Below are 20,544 nucleotides of genomic sequence, written 5' to 3'. Positions count from 1 at the left end.
GCAATCTAATTCCACTTGATTATTTTGAATTATGCGTTGAACTCAGACCTACATCTTTAAGAGGTCCTTGCCTTTAATATCTGGCAGTTCAACAGCATTGATTAAAACAGGCCTGACTCTGCTGATGAGACACCGTATGTCAAAACCAGTCCAGTGTTTGCTTGTACTGAATCAATGCTGCTGAAATCATTCACTCCTAGATGGCTGTCGGGCCAGCGGCTTCTGTAAACAAGACTATTTTCATGTGGAAAGACAGATATACGACAGATGCATATTGTCACTTCATTCATTTAGTTATTTATATTATCAACGATGCTAATGGTTAATGACACTCGTCCAGATCATAAACATATTTTTGTGTTTTACATTGTACGTTTCTGGAGATGCCCCAAAATGTATGCACTCCCAGAAGGCTCTGTGGTGGACGGCAAGTTTAAACACTTATTTTTTATGTGGAGAAACCCATATTAAAGAGACATTGTCTGCTTATCGATTTAGTAAATTGTAGTTGCGTATTTATAGCTTCCAAGATGGGGATTTCGGCTCCTTTCATGACGTTCACAAAGGGTATTTAATGTCCACAAAAAACAAGTGACATTGCCTGAACAAATTACCACAGAACTGCACCATCGACCGTGGATTGGTGGTGAGCCCAATGACCACCATCAAAAGCAAAAAACATTTTCAGTTTCAAGTGCCCTAATTTGCTACTTCTAAACCTAATAAATACTGTTTTTTGCAAGGAAATGGGTTTGACCAAAGAAAGAATCAGGCTTGGAGAGATATATCTTGTTATCGCTATACAGGAAAATAAATTGGCAAGTTGCTCTTGTTGACAATAACGATGATTATATATTATCTCTATTTTCAATAGGCTATAAATGCAAATATGAGAACAAGAATATGCATTCAGAACAGAGATACATGGAAACAATAAATTATTCAGAAGAGACAAAAACATTATTCAGAAGAGAAGATATGAAAAATGTCTCCAGATATGAGGCACGAGAGTGGGGTAGGATAAGGATGTAACCAGAAGTCAATATAATGGTACAACAGTACGTATCGGGTATATGTTTAGAGTACACGTCCATAATACAGGTTTTTTGGGTTAGATCGCGTAAATATATAAATGTGTCAGTAAACCCGCCAACACCCGACACAGCCAATTAGTAAGGTTTGTCAAGTAAACAGAATATGCCAATTTGTTACTAGTACAGCACACCGGTGTGTTGGAGAGCAAAGCCACAACATTTAAAATCTAAGTATAACGTTTCGCCAGTAATTACAACTAGCTTCATCAGGCGACAGCCAGATTTGTGGTGAAATCCTCCTGTATAAGTACAATGTGCTTGCATAATGTGCATGCATAATGTACCAAACTGCCACCTGGCTATATACACCATTTGTATTGAACACAAACTGCACAGGTGATGCTACTGCTGCTGCAGATTGTGTGACGTTCACTCGCTGCCATGCAACTGTATATCTACTTACAATAGAAATTAATAAATAATAGCTGTGTACACCATTCACAGAAAAATTGGTGATTTGTCACCTTTTCGCTAAAGGTTGCCAAGATCCAGTAGATGGGTAGGAGAGGGGAGAAGTGGTTCCAATGTGAGTGTTAATGTTCCTTTCACAGATCAACATAACGGAACACCTGCTTGCTGAAAGATATCTCTTTAAAACCCGTATATGCTGGTGGTATTAAAGTGCCTGAACGTTACCTTTCTTAAGTTACGTTCACAGGTTTATACAAGGTCTCAAAACGTGCGTGTGCACAAGCTTCTCAAATTGTCGAATGCAGAAGAGTCTCCATGATCACGCGAGCGTTGTCGTGATGCTCACCTCCGCTAGAATTTCTGTGCCAGGGGAAGAAATTCTACATGGGAGTGGTGCTCACCTCTTTTGGGAGTTCTGAATCAGTGGTGAGATTTCGTATTCCCAGGACTGGGGCCAGTGTCTCCATAGGACAACCATAAAGTGGCACTAATTTCACCAACTGTACAGAGATGAGGATACTTTTGCAACAGTGCCGAGGAAACACAGGAAGATAGCGTGAGCTGAGGCGTGGAAGAAGCAGCACTTACGTGTGGGCCCTGAAGGTGTAGATCGGCTCCACGTCCAGCGACGCTGTCCTGCGACAACACGTGCGCATCGTCAACGGTAGCCTCGACAACACAGATAGTTTCAGCACACCAACAAGTACAATCATACCAACTGAACAAGTCTGATATTCATATTCTTTGGGTCTTTCGGTAAAGTCCCGTATATAGGTTCAACCATCACCTTGCCATACATAGCAGGGGTCACCAAAAAGATTTCCAAAATCATGAGCAAACACAAGATCCAGGTTTGATTTAACACAGTATATAAAATTTGTGATCTGATCCCATCTTTGAAGGATGTGATCCCTGACATGCAATACCCCAGCGTCTACAAACTAAGCTGTGTCTGTGGCAGTAGTTACATTGGGGAAACGAAGCGACATGTCTCGGACCGTGTTCGTGAACATAAGGCAGATCTGAAACACGGTAGGACCAATACCTCGGCCGTGGCTGATCATTGTTTTAATGCAGTGGGCTCACACGAAATTGATTTCTCTAAAACAAAGGTACTTTGCAAACCTACTGGCTATCAACAAAGATTCGTTCATGAAGCCATCCATATTTATAGACAGACACAATTTCAATCGAGAAGATGGGTATAAACTGAGCAATAATTCGAAGAACGTTATCAACCAGTTTAAGTCATAACTGGCTGTGATGTTCCCATCCTACCACCTTCCGATGTTAGTTGTTATTTTCGGCTCTCTGATTTTACAGTCACAGGTTAAATTTCTCACCCTAACCTAGCCACCTTGCTCACCGAGCTCGAGGTTTTTGCTTTGCGATCTCCCATTAACATGCTAATCTCTCACATGAACATAGCTACCTCAGGGCGCCTGCCGTGTTGGCCTCTCAACGATCTTACATTATCATGCTAATTTTTACTGGGCAGCCCTTTTATTGGTGGGAAAACCCACCACCGTCGCGGCCCACACATTTTACCTTTAGAAGCTAACCCCCCCTCTTCCTGATGACGAACGCTTGTGTTGCGATCGAAACTTCGTAGTTTTTTGTTATTTTCTTTGAACCTATCTACGTGACTTTACCGAAAGACCCAAAGAATATGAATTCCTGCAGTCACGAAAGCTTTAAGTCAAGATTTAAGTCTGATATTTCCATCTTTTCATACAGAAGAATACAGAGCAGACCGCTGCTCAATTTCAAATCTGGAAGCAAATGCCAATGGTGAATAAGCCAGTCCATAACTTGTACAGGACTCAGGTTAAGTGCTGCCAGCAAGTTCATGCCAAATCCACAGAGATAGATGGATACAGACCCATGCACACAAAGAAAATCTAATATGTTAATAATTCGGGTAAAAATGCTAACTACACCCCATGTGCGAGCTCTCGGAGTCTGGCCACTTATTGAAGTGGTTACACGGATACGATTTTGGTTTCCGGCTTGCAGTGCGCATGCACGTGCAAGCGTTACAGTAAACAGGCATTTATTCTCATTACGAAAGCAGCTGTCTCTGTGGCAGCAATGTCCCTTTCTGTAATTCCAAAGAGTGTAAAAGTGTATCTGTATACACAAGCTTTGGGTGGTGCTCACCTCTTGGAAATCTTGAGTCAGTAGTGGAAATTTCTAAGCCTCTCCACAGGTTAGCTACTATTGACTTCCTACTAAGTAGTAAACATTGTATCATCCCAGAAAAATCATGGGCTGAGTTAACCATTGCCGAGGATTTGAACTCACAACCTTCCGATTTTGAGTAGGGTGCTTGGCCCCCACCCTGCGAGATGTGATGGCAGTCAATATTCGTTAATCAAATATTTAGAAGAGAATAGCGCCATGCGGAGGAGACTAAATCCCATGAAAGAATCCATCTGTCACTGCATCCCTAAAGGGATTTCATGGTAATGCTAATGACAGACACTGTACGACAATGCAAGACTGGCTGTTGTTCATCATCACATGCAAACACATGCCAAACTGCCTGGGGTATTTGCAGGGCAATTATCAAATCATTAGCATGTTGGGCTGCTGGTGATTCTGATGCGAATTAAAATCATGCACACACACACACAACACACCCTACTGGACAACTTCTCCACGCAACAAATTAAATTTCACACCACTGGAAAATTATATTTGACGTCCCTCAAATGAATATAGAGGGAATGCTTGTATGAATATAGAGGGAATGATGACAGTGATTTGAAAACTGCTACAAACCCAGTAACCTGGGTTCAATTCCTGGCTAAGGATAACATAAGCACAAATTAGAATCTGAAGCTCTTCTGGGTCTCTCCTAGATTGACTCAACCATAAACGAGTACTTAGGGAGGGGCTCACCACTCTACAGGAATTTCAACGTGCATTTAAGCCCGTCCAAAATGCTGGAGTGACATTACCATCACTTGTTGAAGGACAGCTGTGTGAGTCTCTTTGCCAATCAGAAAGCTGTTCATGTCGTGTTTTGGGTGGTTGGTGGCAGTTAGAGACAGAGCAGCAACTACTCATATTCCAGTATTTGTGGGCGCCAGTGGTCTACAACAGGCTTGCATGCATATAGCAATGCCATGAGCCTGTATAGTGCTTGTATGGGCAACTACCATGAATAAGCGGTGTTATTGTCTGTGGAGATAAAACAGGACCCTGCGGGGTGGGCTGGTAGGAATAATACTTAGTACCGGTACAGGGATATCGACCGGGTATAGAGGAGTTAAAGAAAAAAATCACTGTATTCTAGTGTAACGTTAATTAAAAGTGTTTGTTTTGACAAGAAACGCTGTGAGATTTAAAGACTCCCCAACACCACCCTCAACACCACCCCTCCCACCAGCCCTCACCACCCCCCACCACCACCCCCCACCACCACCCCACCACCCCCCCACCATCACCTTCTGCACTAGGGCCTCGCGAAGCCTGCCGCACTAGGCCTCGCGAAGCCTGCCGCACTAGGCCTCGCGCCGTGCTTTTCGTGCACAAATAAGGCGATTAAATGTATCTAGTCTCTGTGTTAATAAATGTTTCTTGTCTCTGTGTTAAAAAAACGTGCTGCGTTTCAGTAAAGTAAATTTTTTTTTAAAATAAACGTGCTTCGTTTCATCTCTGTGTTAATAAGCCTGCCACACTAGGCCTCGCGAAGCCTGCCGCACTAGGCCTCGCGCCGTGCTTTTCGTGCACAAATAAGGCGATTAAATGTATCTCGTCTCTGTGTTAATAAATGTTTCTTGTCTCTGTTAAAAAAACGTGCTGCGTTACAGTAAAGTAAATTTTTTTTTAAATAAACGTGCTGCGTTTCATCTCTGTGTTAAAAAGCCTGCCGCACTAGGCCTCGCGAAGCCTGCCGCACTAGGCCTCGCGCCGTGCTTTTCGTGCACAAATAAGGCGATTAAATGTATCTCGTCTCTGTGTTAATAAATGTTTCTTGTCTCTGTGTTAAAAAAACGTGCTGCGTTTCAGTAAAGTATTTTTTTTTAAAAACGTGCTGCGTTTCAGTGAAGTAATTTTGAAGCGAAGTTTAAAGTTTTGCCGTGATGCGCCGGAAGCGACGGCCATCTTGTTTAATTCACAGATCGCAGGGGGAGCGGGCGGCCATCTTGTCGGACAGGGTCATGCCAAGTGTTTACAGTAGGGGGCGATGTTGATACACGGACGGACGGACGGACAGATGGACGGACACATTAATCTATTGGTGGTCTGGTCCACTTCGTTCCTACCAGTATAATCGGCAAATTAGGGCAATGCACACATTATCTATGCTCCCAACCATCACCAAGCCACAGTGATCAGGGTGAAGTATGGTCATATAACCCCCACAAATTGCACGGGGTAGAGAGGCCTTCAGTCAGGAGTGGCTTAATAAAGGTCTGTACATTTACTTGCACCATCCTTTGATTACCCAATGTTCACTACCCTGCTAGTGTGCTATTGTCACGAATGGAGGCTCATCCTTTGGTATTTTTTCTATATTAGGGACCCCATAACCTTCGACCAGGGCTGCTTTAAACACCACTTTCAGACGACTCATAACTACGATGCTGCCCCATCTACTGCAGCGAGGACAGGGAGCAGTGACTGTTCACAATGTAAAGTCGTCTCTGCAGCACGAGTCAATCCTCTGTCGTTTTACGCACGCATTACCAAGCTGCCCGCACGCGTCAGATGGTCCTCCACGCAGGATAAAATCCGAGTGCACAAGAATTAAAAAACAAGCGCTGCCCTTGGAGCTCCCTGGTCAGACATAACCGTAAATCGTTACCAACTGCTCTCTGCCATATTTCACAAAACGTCAAACGTGCTAAATCAGCAACTGTGAGTTTTGGTAAAAAAAAAATGTAGTTGAAATGATGCTGTAGTCCAAACAACATTGCTGCATGCAGTAGTAAGCAAACACTCATAAGGATTACTTTTGAAAAGTAATTAGTCTGGTGGCAATATAAGTGGGAGTATGCTCCTCAAGAGAGCACAGGGCATGCTGCATTTCTTGCTTATAACCCTGATCCCCAGTGGTGATAATTCCACATTTTGTATACAGTGTGCAATTGGATCCCCAAGGGCAAGGACTACTGACCTCACGTAAAATGTTCCTAAATTTATCTTATCCGGCGAGATGAGAAAAGTTGATCTCTCCAGCCCTGAGCTACCATTGGCTCAGGGCCATCAAAGGAGATGTGCAATGCCTAAAACGGTTTATTGTACACATCTTGGCTCTACAGCTTGAGGCCAGTCTCTTCATCTCTATTTATTCCTCATCTCCTTAGAAAATAGGATTGGTTGTCTCAATTCACTCTCACTTCCTTTCATAAAATATTAGTAACGACAGCCGTTAATTAAATAACGCAGAGTGGCACTATGTAGAATACATGTCGAGACAAATTCTGCTCAGGTGTTGGCTCCGATAATAATCATAAAACGAGCACGGCTACGCGAGAAGTCAAAAGTAACTGTCCTATGGAATCACACCCACCATAGCAATATGGAATTGCCACCACTAGCTTAGGACCATCAAAGCAGCAGTCCTCCGCACTACAACTCACTGAATCAGTGAGACAACTGCTTTAATCATAATTCTCAAGACATTTTTGGTAAGGCCCTGCAATGGGAAGTCTGGCCAATTCTTTGAATGAATGTATATGCCGAGTGTAATGTACCACAAAATGCCAGGAGAAAGCTTTGCATACAAATGTTTAAGTTCAGAGACACCAGACAAAGTACCGCACATCACGAGTGTGCATGTATCAGTGGGCAGACATTCACGGGTGAAACGAAGAGAAGGCACTGGAATTTGACGACGCACGTTGAGCGCATGACAACGGGCTCGAGGACGCACACAGCAAAGAGCATGCGTGAATGTGAAAGTGATGATTGCATTGGGACCAGTGGTGCAGTGGGGGGGTAGTGGTGCAGTGATTAGCGCACTGCACTACAAACCCAGCGACCCAAGTACAATTCCCACTTACGACCAACATTGATGACAATTATCTGAACCGGTCCTGGGCCTCCCCTAGGTCGACTCTGCCTGAAATTAGTACCTGGTACGATGTGTAAATAGCAGCACTAGGGAGACGAAGGCGGCCAGGCGTGGGGCTGGCCATCAACCCCCTCGTGTGCCATACCGTCCTTCATAGGCGCGCGTGCTAACACAACTTGCCCCAAAAAGTCTGTTAAGGTTATACGGGGGATCTTTGTCTTGCAATGGGACCCACTTTTTTCCAGAGATGGTCTTCTGTAGGTTCCAAAGCTTGAGAGTGTGGTCCTCGGAGGCGGTGACGAGAACATGCTCACTCGGGTGGAAGGCCAGCGCCCGCACACCATCAAAGTGGCTGCGAAGTGTGAACTTGGGGTTCCACGTCTTGCGGAATGCGTCTTTGTTGGCGCCAATCTACGGCCATAAATGAGGGGGGGAGGGGGGCAATACATCACAGCAATCGTTTAGTTTGAAGTATATTTTGTTTAACCAAGTGAGAGCTCGAGAGGCCAGGATGGTAACATTTGTAAGAGTGGCTCTGGGGCAATGATTGCTGAGCAAAATCGCAACGCAGTATTTTTTTCCATGAATTTAACAAATGTCCTAATTTGTTATGGGATTTGGGTGGCAGAATGCAAAGGGATCGTTATCCTTTCCACATGTACCTATGTCTTATCTTAACATAATTAATATAGTGCCTTAACCAAGGCGCTTACAAAAAATTAACAACTGTACACCATGTGAACGGAATGGTGGAGATTAGGTGTGTGGTGCATTTTTATGTTCACAGATCTTTGGATGTATGTACATATGTGTATATAACCTTTTGTGTACTCCTGCACGCTTGTGTGTACAACGTGTTTAAGGTGGCCGGACAACAGCTCTAGAAACGACCATTTCCTCTCGTGTGCCGTGCTGGCCTTAATAGATCCTTGCCAAAAGCAATTCCCCCCCCAACGTCAATTTGGTCTCCACGGGGATCCTTCGTCTTTGTACGTGGACGCACAGGGAGCACAGGACCGGGGTTGCGTACGTCGTAGCTGGGCGAGTCGGCGTCGTTGGTGACGGTGAGGTCCGCAAGTTCCCCGAGGCCCGTTGTGTCCATGGCCTCTTCGGGGCCGCTGATGAACATCTTCCCTGTGCCACGGGGAAACGGGCTCTCGACTGCCGCCCGGGGGGCAGGGGATGGGGGGGACAGCAGAGGGCGACATGGGAAGGGAAGGAAAGTGTTCAAGGGCAGGCCACTAGCAAGTGGGTGAACAGAGATCAGTATGTGCATGTTCTATGTAGGGGCTGCTTTGGGCCAGTATGTTTGCAGGACGGGTGCGGTGCTTGAGGGGACACTTGGGTTGGGCTACAAGGAGCTTTCCCGGCCAGAGGTCTAACAGAAAAGTGATTAATTATCGAGTTCTGCCATCACCCATTGAGTTCTGGCCACCTGTCAAGATCCGCATAATGCTTTGCAATATCCAGGCATTGCGTGTTGGAATCTGGCTACTGCATGTTTAGAAGCGCTTAAGGAAATAGTTACATTTAGGTTCCAGTGCTCGAGAAGTCAGCATGTGATGGGTAAATGCAACATTTATCATCTACTGTATATCTTAAAACAATGTTATTTATTTACTAAGGAAAACGTCACTTGAGTTTTTAATACGTTTTGCGGAAGGTTCGACATTTCGATTTTTGACCAGTTCCTTTGTAAGGAGGGAAAAGGAGTACCCTGAAAAACCTATTCACAAAAGGAAAACAAAACATCTGCATAGACAGCTCGACAAACCCACTTGTTTGTCATCTCCTGGCCACCCAACAGCGGTTTTGGAGTTCTTTACAGCTATGCGATCAATTAAAACGCTCGAGCTTTTGGTTACTGGTATGCATCACCGTGTCTGTCATCTTGACAGATTGTGGATAGACCTGGACAGGGATTGGATGGAACTGCAGGGCACAACTCATACCTCATGTTTGGCCAGAAAAGTTTCTCATAAGGATCGCCTAAATCACAACGTGCTCAAAGCAAACCCACTCCCAGTGGAAATTGCCACTGGGCAAAAAGTTGGTACACATTGATCAGGGCAGTGAGTACAAAGAGGGAAAGGTCATGAAAAAGCACACAGGTGGCTAGGCATTGCAGTGGTCACAAGTTGGGACTTAAAAAAATTATGGAAGGATTCACCACGAGTGGTGTGCAAATAGAGTGGGTCGTGCTGATGGGTGGATTCATTGAGACAGGTTACTTTCAAGGCATATGTGAAATGCTCTATTTACACTGACATTATTATTATTACTATGCTTGGTTACCCAGGAAAACTTCAGTCCCGAAAAGTCTTTTGCAGGCGGGACCTGGCAAGTTTTTGTAGTAGGGGCAATGATAGCTAAGTTTATTCTAATTGAGAAATGTTCAGCCAAGGTTTAAAATTTTGGTCATGACACTTTTACACTAGGGCCTATGCTCTTGTGTATGACATTACAGTATCCTTCAAATTTCCACCGTGAAACAGACTGCATAAATATTTCGTTCATACGCCCACAAAATAATCACCAGGGCGGCTGTTGGAATAAAACCATGAATCTTTGCAACAAGCGGAGAACCACATTGATACCTGTATCGCTCTGTGAAGCCTTAATCTCAGTTATTATTCAGCTGAAGAACACTGTGAATAATTCGTACTAATTTGCGTTCAGAATCATGTTCCATCAGTGCATATGAATATCTTATTGAAAACATCACTGTTAGGTGACCTACTACTTACAGACAGGTGAATTGAATATATTGCAATTCAATTGCATTCATTCTATGCCCCAAGTCTCAGACAAACAACAGATAGCTCTACAGTATTAGCCACTGGCGGGGAACGGCCTACAAGTTGGTAGAAAGAAAAATACAGACGCACAAATCAGAAGCCACATCCGAGGCAGGAGTAGAGTCAAGATACCCAATTAAAAGAGGACAGCACCCGCAACTCAAGGCTGGAGTAAAGAGTGCCGACATCAAGAAAAGCAAACATGGAGAAGGCACAGGTAGCAAACAAACCAAACTCTTAGGTTTTTTCGGTAAAGTCACGTAGGTAAAAAAATAACAAAAATAAAATAATAATAAATGAAAAGTTTGTTATTTTCATTTATTATTATTTTCTTTTATTATTATTTTTTACCTACGTGACTTTACCGAAAAAACCTAAGAGTATGAATCCTTGCAGTCACGAAAGCTTCAAATCTAGAAACAAACCAAAGCCAATGAAGGACACAAAGAAGTGCTGCGGAAAGCCGGCCAGCAGAATGGCAACAAAGCTCTGGTTGAAAATGGGGCAACGCCACCCGGACACCAGCAAAGCATCGGTGAAAGAGACAAATCGCTGGACTGCAGAAGAAAAGCAAGCAGGTCACGGAGAACAACAATACGCAACACAGTGGCACCACAACAACCACCATTCTCTGCATTCTGCAAAGATGACGGGTGAACAGCAGGGGGCACACAACAGCAGACTACTGGGGGGAGCAGACGGACGTGAGCTGTCCGTGCTGCTGCTGCAAGCAGGGACACCACGAGCGTCACGGCCACGAGGGGGAGGCAAAGGAGGAGAGTATTGCAAAGCAGCTTGGCGGCAGCAACAAACACGAAGCGGCCTCCCTTGGCAAAAGAAGAGAGTGCCATTAGTGAGGAGAGAGGTAAGGGAGAACATTCAGGAACTGGTGGGGGGGGGGGGGGGAGACTGGGGCGGTGGTTTGGATGTCTTCCCAGCACAAAGGTCGGTGAAGATGGATGTCCAGCAAGGAGTTGGGTAGGTTGCTCTGAGTACACACACTCTGATATTGAAGATGTAGCTGGGAGAGTAGAAAGCTAAGGCTACGAATCAAGTGGAGTACTGTGGGCCATTTGTGAAAGCATTTAGCTTAGCCAATGAGAGTGAAACAACTAAGTTGAATATGAGATGGTTTTCAATTTACAAAGTTGTCAACCTCTCCATGCAGAAGATTCCAATACGATCGTGTTCGGGTGGTGTGGGATGAGCGTGGTGACCGGGATGCGGGTGGATGAGATGTGCAGGCGCAGTGTGCAAACAGTGGACGTGGTCGTTAAGGTGAGGAAGAAGACGGGACGGGACACAGGGGCACAAGATGAGACGAGGGGGGCAGGGTTCGGGGACTCGGCGCCATCCTGTACCCTCATCTGAGCGGGCATTGTCGTGAGGCAGAGGGGCGGCCCGCTCCTCGGGCTGGCGGGGCGGGCTGGAGGCTGCCAACGGGGACAGCTCGTCCACCTCGCGCAGGTTGGCCAGCATGTCCTGCAAGGCGGAGCGGTTGGGGCCTGCCACAAGCACAACGCCGGCCGTCAGCTGCGCGAGCCCGTCCGTTAGTCCATCACGACACTCGCAGCACTGCACTGCAGCTGTGCCACCTCGATGGCGACCAACGCCGGTCAACCTGCAGGGGGTAAATGAGGGCTCCACGCGGTTTGTGTGCAATGCAGTGCGCCGTGATACTGGCACGCCCGAGGTTGATCAGCACGCACGGTCAGCTGAAACATCGGTGGAGGTATCTCCATATCCGTTTATCATTGGCAAGCTGGTTGGTCGCACAAGGGTGTGGTGCCATTTTCTCTGGTGATCTGATGGAGCCAGTTTTGACCAACAGGCGTGTGTCTAAAATTATTTTTTTAAAGAACCTTCAATTAATTTTGCCAAATTCTTTTGGGTCTAGAAGCATGTTTCCCTGCTGTAAGCTTCATTTCTCAACGTTTTGTGTCGTAAGATTTGCAGGGGCTGAAAATCCTGGAAATTAGTCTGGATTTATTTTAATGAGTTGCACTTGGTGAAAACAATAGCACAGCTTGTTCAAAAAAGAAACTCACCAGTGGAATATCAAACTTTCTCCATGAGCTCTGGGCCACCTATGGAGTGCAGACTCCATTGCTTATGTGAACAGGGAGTCATTCTGCCTGAACAGTTAATTATTTATCCAGGATGCTTCACGCAACCTTAAGACTATTCTTCGGCAGTTTCCTGAATTGGGACATTAGACCCTCTTACAAAGATGTGATTTTTGCGTGTTTTATCAAACTCACAATATAGTGAAAAACACTCAAATTTGTACAGATGGGTCAACATCTTATTTAATGTACAGACATCTATGTCACCCTGCAGGTTGAATTTTATGCAATTCTTCAATCCCACATCTAAGGCACTGTATTACAGACATACGCCATCATCAAGCCCAGTAAAATAAATCCAGACTGCCTATTCAGCTATTTGGACTTAGTTGCTACTGAGCTCATTATTGGGTTGGTTAGACATCTGGTTGAACCACGTAGTTGGTGGAATTTGAATACACTCTTCCCGAGTGTGCGATTGATCTGCCGCCATCAGCTGCGTGGCCATGCCGTTTATACCTTATCATTCACTTTGCTGATGTGCAGCAAGAGAACAAGCTTCCGAACGCAAACCTATCCTAGTGTGCCGAAAATTCAGACCACTCACCACTCCAGAGGCCACACGTCAAGTCACCTAACCCATCCATGCTCCAAAGCGTCCGCTCAGAGTACAACTGCACGCATGATGGTGGGGGGCTCTAGTCTCACGGCCACAAAACAATCACATCCGACCGTATGGCCACTGTGCGCACGCCCCGACTCTCAGCACCGACATTCACTCCCACTCATCCCCGGCACGGAGCATCCTTCGGCACCTAAACATATCAGCTGACAGCAGCTGTAGAAATGATGGCAATACATGTCATTGATGTGGGGTGGGGTGGGAGTGGTAAAAAATCAGTTGCTGACAGACACACGCACATTCAAGCACTGCATAAAAATGAGCCCATCTGCGCTAAAGCTATCCTTTACTCTTGATGACAAACATTTTCTGCCTCTATATATTTATGTTCACTGGTAATGTTGCAATGCATTTTTCTCGCTGCTGTTTCACAGATGCATTTATTTGCAGGCTGAAGATGCAATAATCAAGGTTGAGTCAAAAATGGTCTGAGCTGATCACCTGCCCATAACAGGTGATGGCTCTCAAAGAATAATGAAGATACACAGATTACAATGGGTTTACAAACAAATGTAACGAGTCGGTGATATGGCATTAGTGTGAGCGGGTAGTTCACGCCTTTGTAGGGTATTTTATTTCCCATTAACGCTCAGCGTGCGGATTACCGCCGAATACTCAGCACGGCCGTTTCCATTCAGCCAAGTTACTATTACGGACAATTGAAGGGCCCGATGCACGTATTGTGATTGTGCAAAAGAACCAGTCATTTTTATTTCAATTGAACGCACAGTAGTAATAAGAATTGGTTGGCTCAAAGCTTAAACATGCCACCCTTTAGTGCAGACCAAAACAAACATACGCACGGTTTCAATGCAGTGCATCCACATCTCCAAGTGTAGCATCTGTCAATTAGTCACAGACCAATTTATGCAGCCCCATGCTCAGCATGTCATGCATTGCGGTGGAGAAAACAACACCCACAATACCAGTCTAGGAGATCGAACTCAAATGAGTGCGACACAAGTAATCACGAGCATCGTGGGGTGGTGCTCATCTCCTCAGTCCCATACCAATCCCTCGAGAGGACGACCAGCATATATTTACCTTCCACAAGGTGGTACTTGTTTTGTTCACACAGGAGAGATTATGGGCTGCGTCAACCACTAACTGGGATTTTAACTTACAACTTTCCAAGTGCCCCAACCACAGCACACAACAATTGGGCTGGAGTCTCATAAGACCACAATTTAATATGAAGACTTTGAAATGCCTGTAAAAGCAATAGAGGCAGAAGACGTGGGAATGGATAATGTAATCCATAATACCGACACCACAAATTTTCACATTGAAAACACGTGTCCTATCAGGACAATGATGAATGCGATGTTGTTCAGAAGCCAAGCAAGTCAGAGCATAGCCAGCTGAAACCCAAGGTCACTAGATAAACCAGGTTGTCAATTGCATCGAGTTTGTAGTCTTCAGCTCTGAACACACACGTGAAATGCTGTAACCTCAAATCCCAGCTGAGGGATGACTAGGATGGATCATCATCTCTCTGCGGCTAATAAAATATGTACCACTTTGTAGACATTCCTCTGGTCATTGTATTGAACTACTGGTAACAGGTACACAATTGGAATTATCTGAACCTAGCACAGTAATCCACTAAGTTGACTGTCTAAAGGGAGTACCTCGCATGATGAGGGTTGAGTCAGCTGAGCATGTGTGGTGCTGGCCAGCGCATTTTATAGTGCTGGCTTTGATTAGTGCTCGCAGCATTTGCATGCCTGAACAGGTGCCGTGTACACATTGACACATGAGCCTTACACTAATGGCAATAAACAAGGAGTAAAATATATAGAAACCATGTGAATTGCAGTAATTCAGCCATTTAGCGGTGACATACCTGTCTGCACTAACAGTATATTGTACAAACAAAAACCTAAATATGTCCTCATTATATAAGCACTCCACGAACCATTATTATAATAGAGTTTTCCCCCTTTTTTCTGGCAACAAAACTGAAACCTTTTACAAGGAATCATGTGTGCATTAACCACAATACTTGTGGTCAAAATGCAAAAAAAACACTGATAATATATGCATTATCCACACCAGAGACGGCTTTCTTTTGAGCCTTGTCTCGAAAAAGGGAAAACCCCTATTATATTTTGGTACTGGCAAAGGTCTAATGATGTAGAACCATTATTAATTCATATAAATACAATTAACACAGGCCAACGACGCCTGCTTTAAGAGCAGTCCAATGAGCCCCCTGTGGACAAGCACGGTTGGTGAATTTGGGCCAACAGCTCTGGAGCAATTGGTTCATGCACTGCATACAATGGGTCAGAACCAAAATACTGTGACTAATGCCTTTGTTGAAGGTTTGTGCGATTAAAATATGCAGAACGCAAGATAATCATTCTCATGGCAAGTTAAAGATCAATAGGTTAGTGCGGCAAATGTAGTTGATGTTAACCACACTTTGCCATTGTTTATTTTTTTCTGCACGATTCTGTACCTGTGGCATAGTAGACACCTGGCCTCCAAGATCTGCCCTCATCAATATCCAGCTTTAGATCTTTCGCAAAGATGCTGACATGTGGGTGTCACTCCCAATGCCTGACTCGGTAACCTGCCATACCCCATCACCCACACATGCCCCATCCATTGTAAAAATCTTTATCTGACTTGGTCTGCAATACTTTGCCACACTGTATTGCAAATTAGCAACTTGCTAGTTTGCAGTAGCATATTCTAAATGGACATACACTAAGAGATCACGGGCTACTTTTTATTAGCTTTGTTACAGCTTAGCTAATCAAACATGCACCTCCTTCATATACACAAAACACAGCCACCCTAACCGAGCAGCCTGCTGCGGGATGGGGAAAGTTTCTCCATATATATAAACAGTAAAGATGTGAATGTGTGTCTGTTCAAAATGTTTAGCGTACTTCCCGACATGCAACAAACTGGAAATTTGCCATGTGGGTACTTTCCAGACTGTACACCATGCAAAAATTATAAAAAAGACACTTTTTTTTTTGGGGGGGGGGGGGGGGAGCTCAATAATGCATATATTTTTTTGCACGGCAAGTGAGCTGACATCAAATCTGTCACGTGACCCGCGCATGTGGAAGCGTAACGCATTGTAGTGTAGTGGTTAGCGCGCTGCGCTCCGAACCCGGCGACCAGAGTTCGATTCCCGCTCACGGCCACCACTGGTAAAGATTATTTCAACCGCTCCTGGGCCTCCCCTAGGTCGACTCAGCCTCAAACGAGTAACTGCTGTGGTGTGTGAACATCGCCACTGGGGAGACAAAGGTGACCGGGCGTGGTGGATCCAAGTCCAAGGCAAAGCTGGGTAGTACAGCTAGTCTATAATATAAATCAAATGGTTTTAGGAAATGTTATATCAATTGACTTAAAATAACACCAAGTTCTTTAGTGTCATCAATGGTATTGGTTAACTCCAGACATTCCGAGATGAACATTCTTCAAAGGTCAAACAACCACTTCCCTTGTTTTAAAACCTATCATCCTGGTAGTAATGAGGCCACATTTGTCAATATTTGCTCATTTCTGCAGGGAGTAGAAACTTATTCAGTCACATAAAACCTTCTTATTTCTGTATGAATAAACCCACAGTATTAGAAATATGTCCCATGTCACCAAGTAGAGTAAACCCTCTCAATCAGCGAGTTCTGGATTTATGAGTTTCGCGAGTTACTAAATGTATGGTAATTCCCTATTTGCCAGACTCCCATACTTAGTCGACTCGTCTATACATTTTGGTATAAACGAGACAACTGTGGGGTCAATTGAAAAGAAAGCGAATGCAAACAGGGAAATTGTTGCAGTGAGTGCTCCCCAGTGCTAAAATGATAACAGCTATGTGCCGTTGTTATCAAACACCTGCATTTCCCGAGGAGTCATCCTCCTGAATTCCTCATTAACACCACCTCCATCGTCATCAAAACATCATAATAAAACTGTATTCTTTCTAATTTAATATATATTTTTAGTCATTGTTATTAAACATTAAACATTTTCCCCCATGTTCACTCTTCACCAGGAACATAATCCTAGTTTTCCCATTGGAACAAGGGTTGTCCATTCACGAGTGTTTTCAAGATCGTAACCCTCGTGGACACAGCGGGTTTACTGTATTGCCCTGGAGCAGTTTCATTCATAAAGGCCCCTTTATTGAAACGCTGACTGCACAAATAGCATCAGAGACCGACTTGCACAGAGCTCCTTTAAAAAGATCTTCGCCTTTGTAAAACCACTATACAGGATATTCTATGAATAAACTGACCTCCACCATGGGAATGATGCATTTTTGGAGATTCAGGGCCGGTAGCAAAGATGAGTGCCGCCCCATTGCCCCTCATGTGAAGCCGGTGCGCACTTAAGCCTGGCGTACGGTAGAACCACCTGCGGACCAAACAGCGTGGGGAGGGAAACGTACTCTGCAATCAGTTGAGTGCGGTGCCTTTCGTGTCCGCCGAAACCTCCAGGGGGCTCTATGCAGCACAGATATTTGCTGCGTCTAAAACACACCGTTATTTGGTGCCCTCATTAGCGCCAGGCCAAGGTGGCTTCATCACCACTGAACTTGGCCTCGATGGCAGTGCAGTGGTGTTCGTTCCTCCCTCTTGCACCATAGGTCGGCTCCCTTCTCCCCCAGTCTTCTGCCTCGCTTCCAAAACGTGTTTTGAGATGTTGCATTTAGATGTCGTATAAATTAAAAGTGTAGCTTTTGCTTATACAGTGATACCTCGGTTCACGAACGCTTCGGTTCATGAACAACTCGGTTCACGACCAGAAAATTTCATAAAAATATGCTTCGGTTCACGAACTCCGCTTCGGTTCACGAACAGGAGCCGCGCCCATTTTTATGCTAATTCCAGGCTGTCACATGGTCGTGATTTATTGTAACGGGAGCGAGCAATGCAAAATCAGCCGAGGGAGTACCCGCCTCCTCCTCCTCCTCGGGGGCTCGCAACACGTGGTGCGCCCGCCTCTTCTGCCCTTCACGCGCAGGCTACACGCGCGCGCGCACGCACGCACGCGCGCGGACGCACGCGCACGCATGCACGCGCGCGCACCCCGGAATGAGCGGAGAGGCACGCATGCGCCAGCTGTGACAGTCATCCCTCTTCACCTAAAAATAAAAAAACCCCGAGCGATGGATTTTTTTCCACGTATTTTCGTCAGCGTTGACCACAGCCCCCCGAAACGATCTCTCCTTGAAAAATCCATTATGCAAAAATGGAATGAGTGCCATGACTTTTTTTAAAAGCACCACCCCAACATAGCTGTCACGAACAGAGTGTAAAATCTCATGAATGATAATGTGGTCTCTCATTTCTGGAGGGTTATGCAGTACTACAGTAATATGTATTATCATTTGTTTCATATTTTTGTGCTTCAAAAACCAAAAAAAAAGGTCAGAACGGATTAACCGGATTTACATTGAACCCTATGGGAAAATGTGCCTCGGTTCACGACCAATTCGGTTCACGACCAGAGTCATTTCACGAATTAAGTTCGTGAACCGAGGTATTACTGTATGCGCGAGGAGTAATGGTGCCGTCCATCTGGGTTCACCTCCTTATCGTTCCTATCGGTGGAAAATGGGGGGGTCTGGACCTGTCTTTGGCATACCCCTAGGTCAACTTAACCTTGAATGAATAGGTGCTTGCTAAAAGCATGGCTGACATGAATAACAGCATGTACCCGATGCTGGACAATCATGCTTAACATTCAAATACCTCCGATGTGCAATCTCAGGCAAGCGCCCATCCTCAGTTCACTCTGACGCTGTCTTAAATAATCTTCACGACTTGGGCTAGCCACATCGCCACCAAAGCACAAGCACTGGATTTAAAGGGCCACTCAAAATATGCCATCGCGTCTAAACGTTGCTGGGGCGTAATATATTCCTGTAATCAGATTACCGAGAGCGGTAATTATAGTCGAATATTATTGTGGGATTTTCATTTGTAATCCCATTAGCTGGCTCATTGAAGGCGCCACCATTTTACGAGTGGGGGGATAAAGGACTCCACAACACAGAGGGGGTGTGGTGGGAGGGCAGGTTGGGGGTGAGGCGATGCCACACTTGTCTTAATGTTAAATATAAAAATATCAGCACTTTCTGTGTCGGGGTTTTGTAGCCGAGGGAATAGGGCACAAAGATTATCTTTAACATGTTAAGAACACGGGTTTCAAACTCTGGCTGATATTGCATGGTACATTTTATTCCCACCCCCTCGGCACAATCTCTCCACTTAGCAGCACTGTTTTAAACTGTTAACATCAAGCCAATTGGCTCCTACCCCTATCCAAAGAGATTCTGTGTGAAGCTAAACCCTCTTAACTGTTTTATTCTGGCTGCCAAGTGGCAGCAGAATACCCCTGAGCCCCATGTTGTGGCCAGGGTACTCGACTCACATTTGCAAGATATTACGAATACCCAGGCAGTTCAACTCAGCTCACCATTCTTCCAGAGTAGGAAATAGAGGACTGTGGGAAATGAACAGTGGTTCTTGTCCAATTTGAGAACAAACCAGTCCCAAACTTGGCGTGCGGGGATGAATGTTAGCAAGACACCTGGCTCCCTTCAAAGAACTTGAAATGGCACCCGAGTTTACGGTTACAACAGCGACGGCCAAACAGCGCTGCGCAATAAATCAAACTTGGGCATGAGTGACGGCGCTAGCCGCGTGCGTCGAGTTTGTGAGAGCCAAACAACCCGGCGCAGTGTAACGTACTGTACACGCGCTGCACAAGACTCGACCTGAATGGCACCGCTTGTGCCGCATACACAATCAAGTGACGCCAGATGATTTATTTCAGGAGCAGTTTATAAAATAAAACTAATTGTGCATAAACAGCTTCTGTTCCAAATGGCGACAAGTCTAGCACATGTGCATGCAGAACAACCAATTATTCCCAATTCAGCTGCACAGGCTCTTAGGGCAAGTGCCATTAGCGAGTATAAACTCAATCCAGTGTGGCACATTAGGGATTTTTGTGAGGCCAGCACCAAGTACACGCAGCCCTCCGTGTTCTTAGTGCCAATATTGGCCAATAGACGCTAGGCAATAATTGTTGACTGAATCAACCTTGAAGAAGCTACAAATTCCTAAAGATGTAGGTGGCCAAGAATGAAATTAAGATTCTAGCATTGTAATTCAGAAGACTTTCCAACACAAAAGAGTGCACTGCATGATACATCAACGCATACGATCATTTGCGCATGCACATTGGCCCCATTTCTGAGGTCGAGATATGGTGTGGCTCACCTCCCTTTGGTCAATGAAAACCCGCCCGTCTGAATTGGTGTATCGATACATTTTCCTTTCTGATAGAGAGCGGTAAACTTGCTTGGGGGACGTGCAGGCCTGCGTGACGTTCATTATGGGAGGCTCAAAACCAATGGCATGTGGCACAACACACAAAGAGCGAGATGGATCTTGGAAACTGAGGCCGAGAAAGTCCCACTGCGCTC

The 20,544-nt window shown here is 45.1% G+C and overlaps 1 protein-coding gene across 5 annotated transcripts in view; it reads right to left on the bottom strand.

The window, feature by feature from the left end:
• LOC133346950 (striatin-3-like) overlaps positions 1 to 20,544 on the bottom strand; it is a 103,628-nt gene that overhangs the window by 15,880 nt on the left and 67,204 nt on the right. For 3 of the 5 annotated variants that reach the window (XM_061558782.1, XM_061558779.1, XM_061558780.1), the window contains 4 exons: positions 11,693 to 11,836; positions 8,564 to 8,694; positions 7,769 to 7,944; positions 2,094 to 2,141 (listed from right to left, as the gene is read on the bottom strand). In XM_061558782.1, coding sequence (XP_061414766.1) covers positions 2,094 to 2,141; positions 7,769 to 7,944; positions 8,564 to 8,694; positions 11,693 to 11,836 — 499 coding nt within the window. The remainder of the gene's footprint in view (positions 1 to 2,093; positions 2,142 to 7,768; positions 7,945 to 8,563; positions 8,695 to 11,692; positions 11,837 to 20,544) is intronic. The other 2 variants (XM_061558784.1, XM_061558783.1) reach the window with 1 other exon arrangement.

Source organism: Lethenteron reissneri, chromosome 25, assembly GCF_015708825.2.
Source record: "Lethenteron reissneri isolate LAM-NWPU_2019-01 chromosome 25, ASM1570882v1, whole genome shotgun sequence".
Lineage (NCBI taxonomy): Eukaryota > Metazoa > Chordata > Hyperoartia > Petromyzontiformes > Petromyzontidae > Lethenteron > Lethenteron reissneri.
Note: the sequence above shows the minus strand (reverse complement) of the source record. Positions and strands in the feature narration are given on the sequence as shown.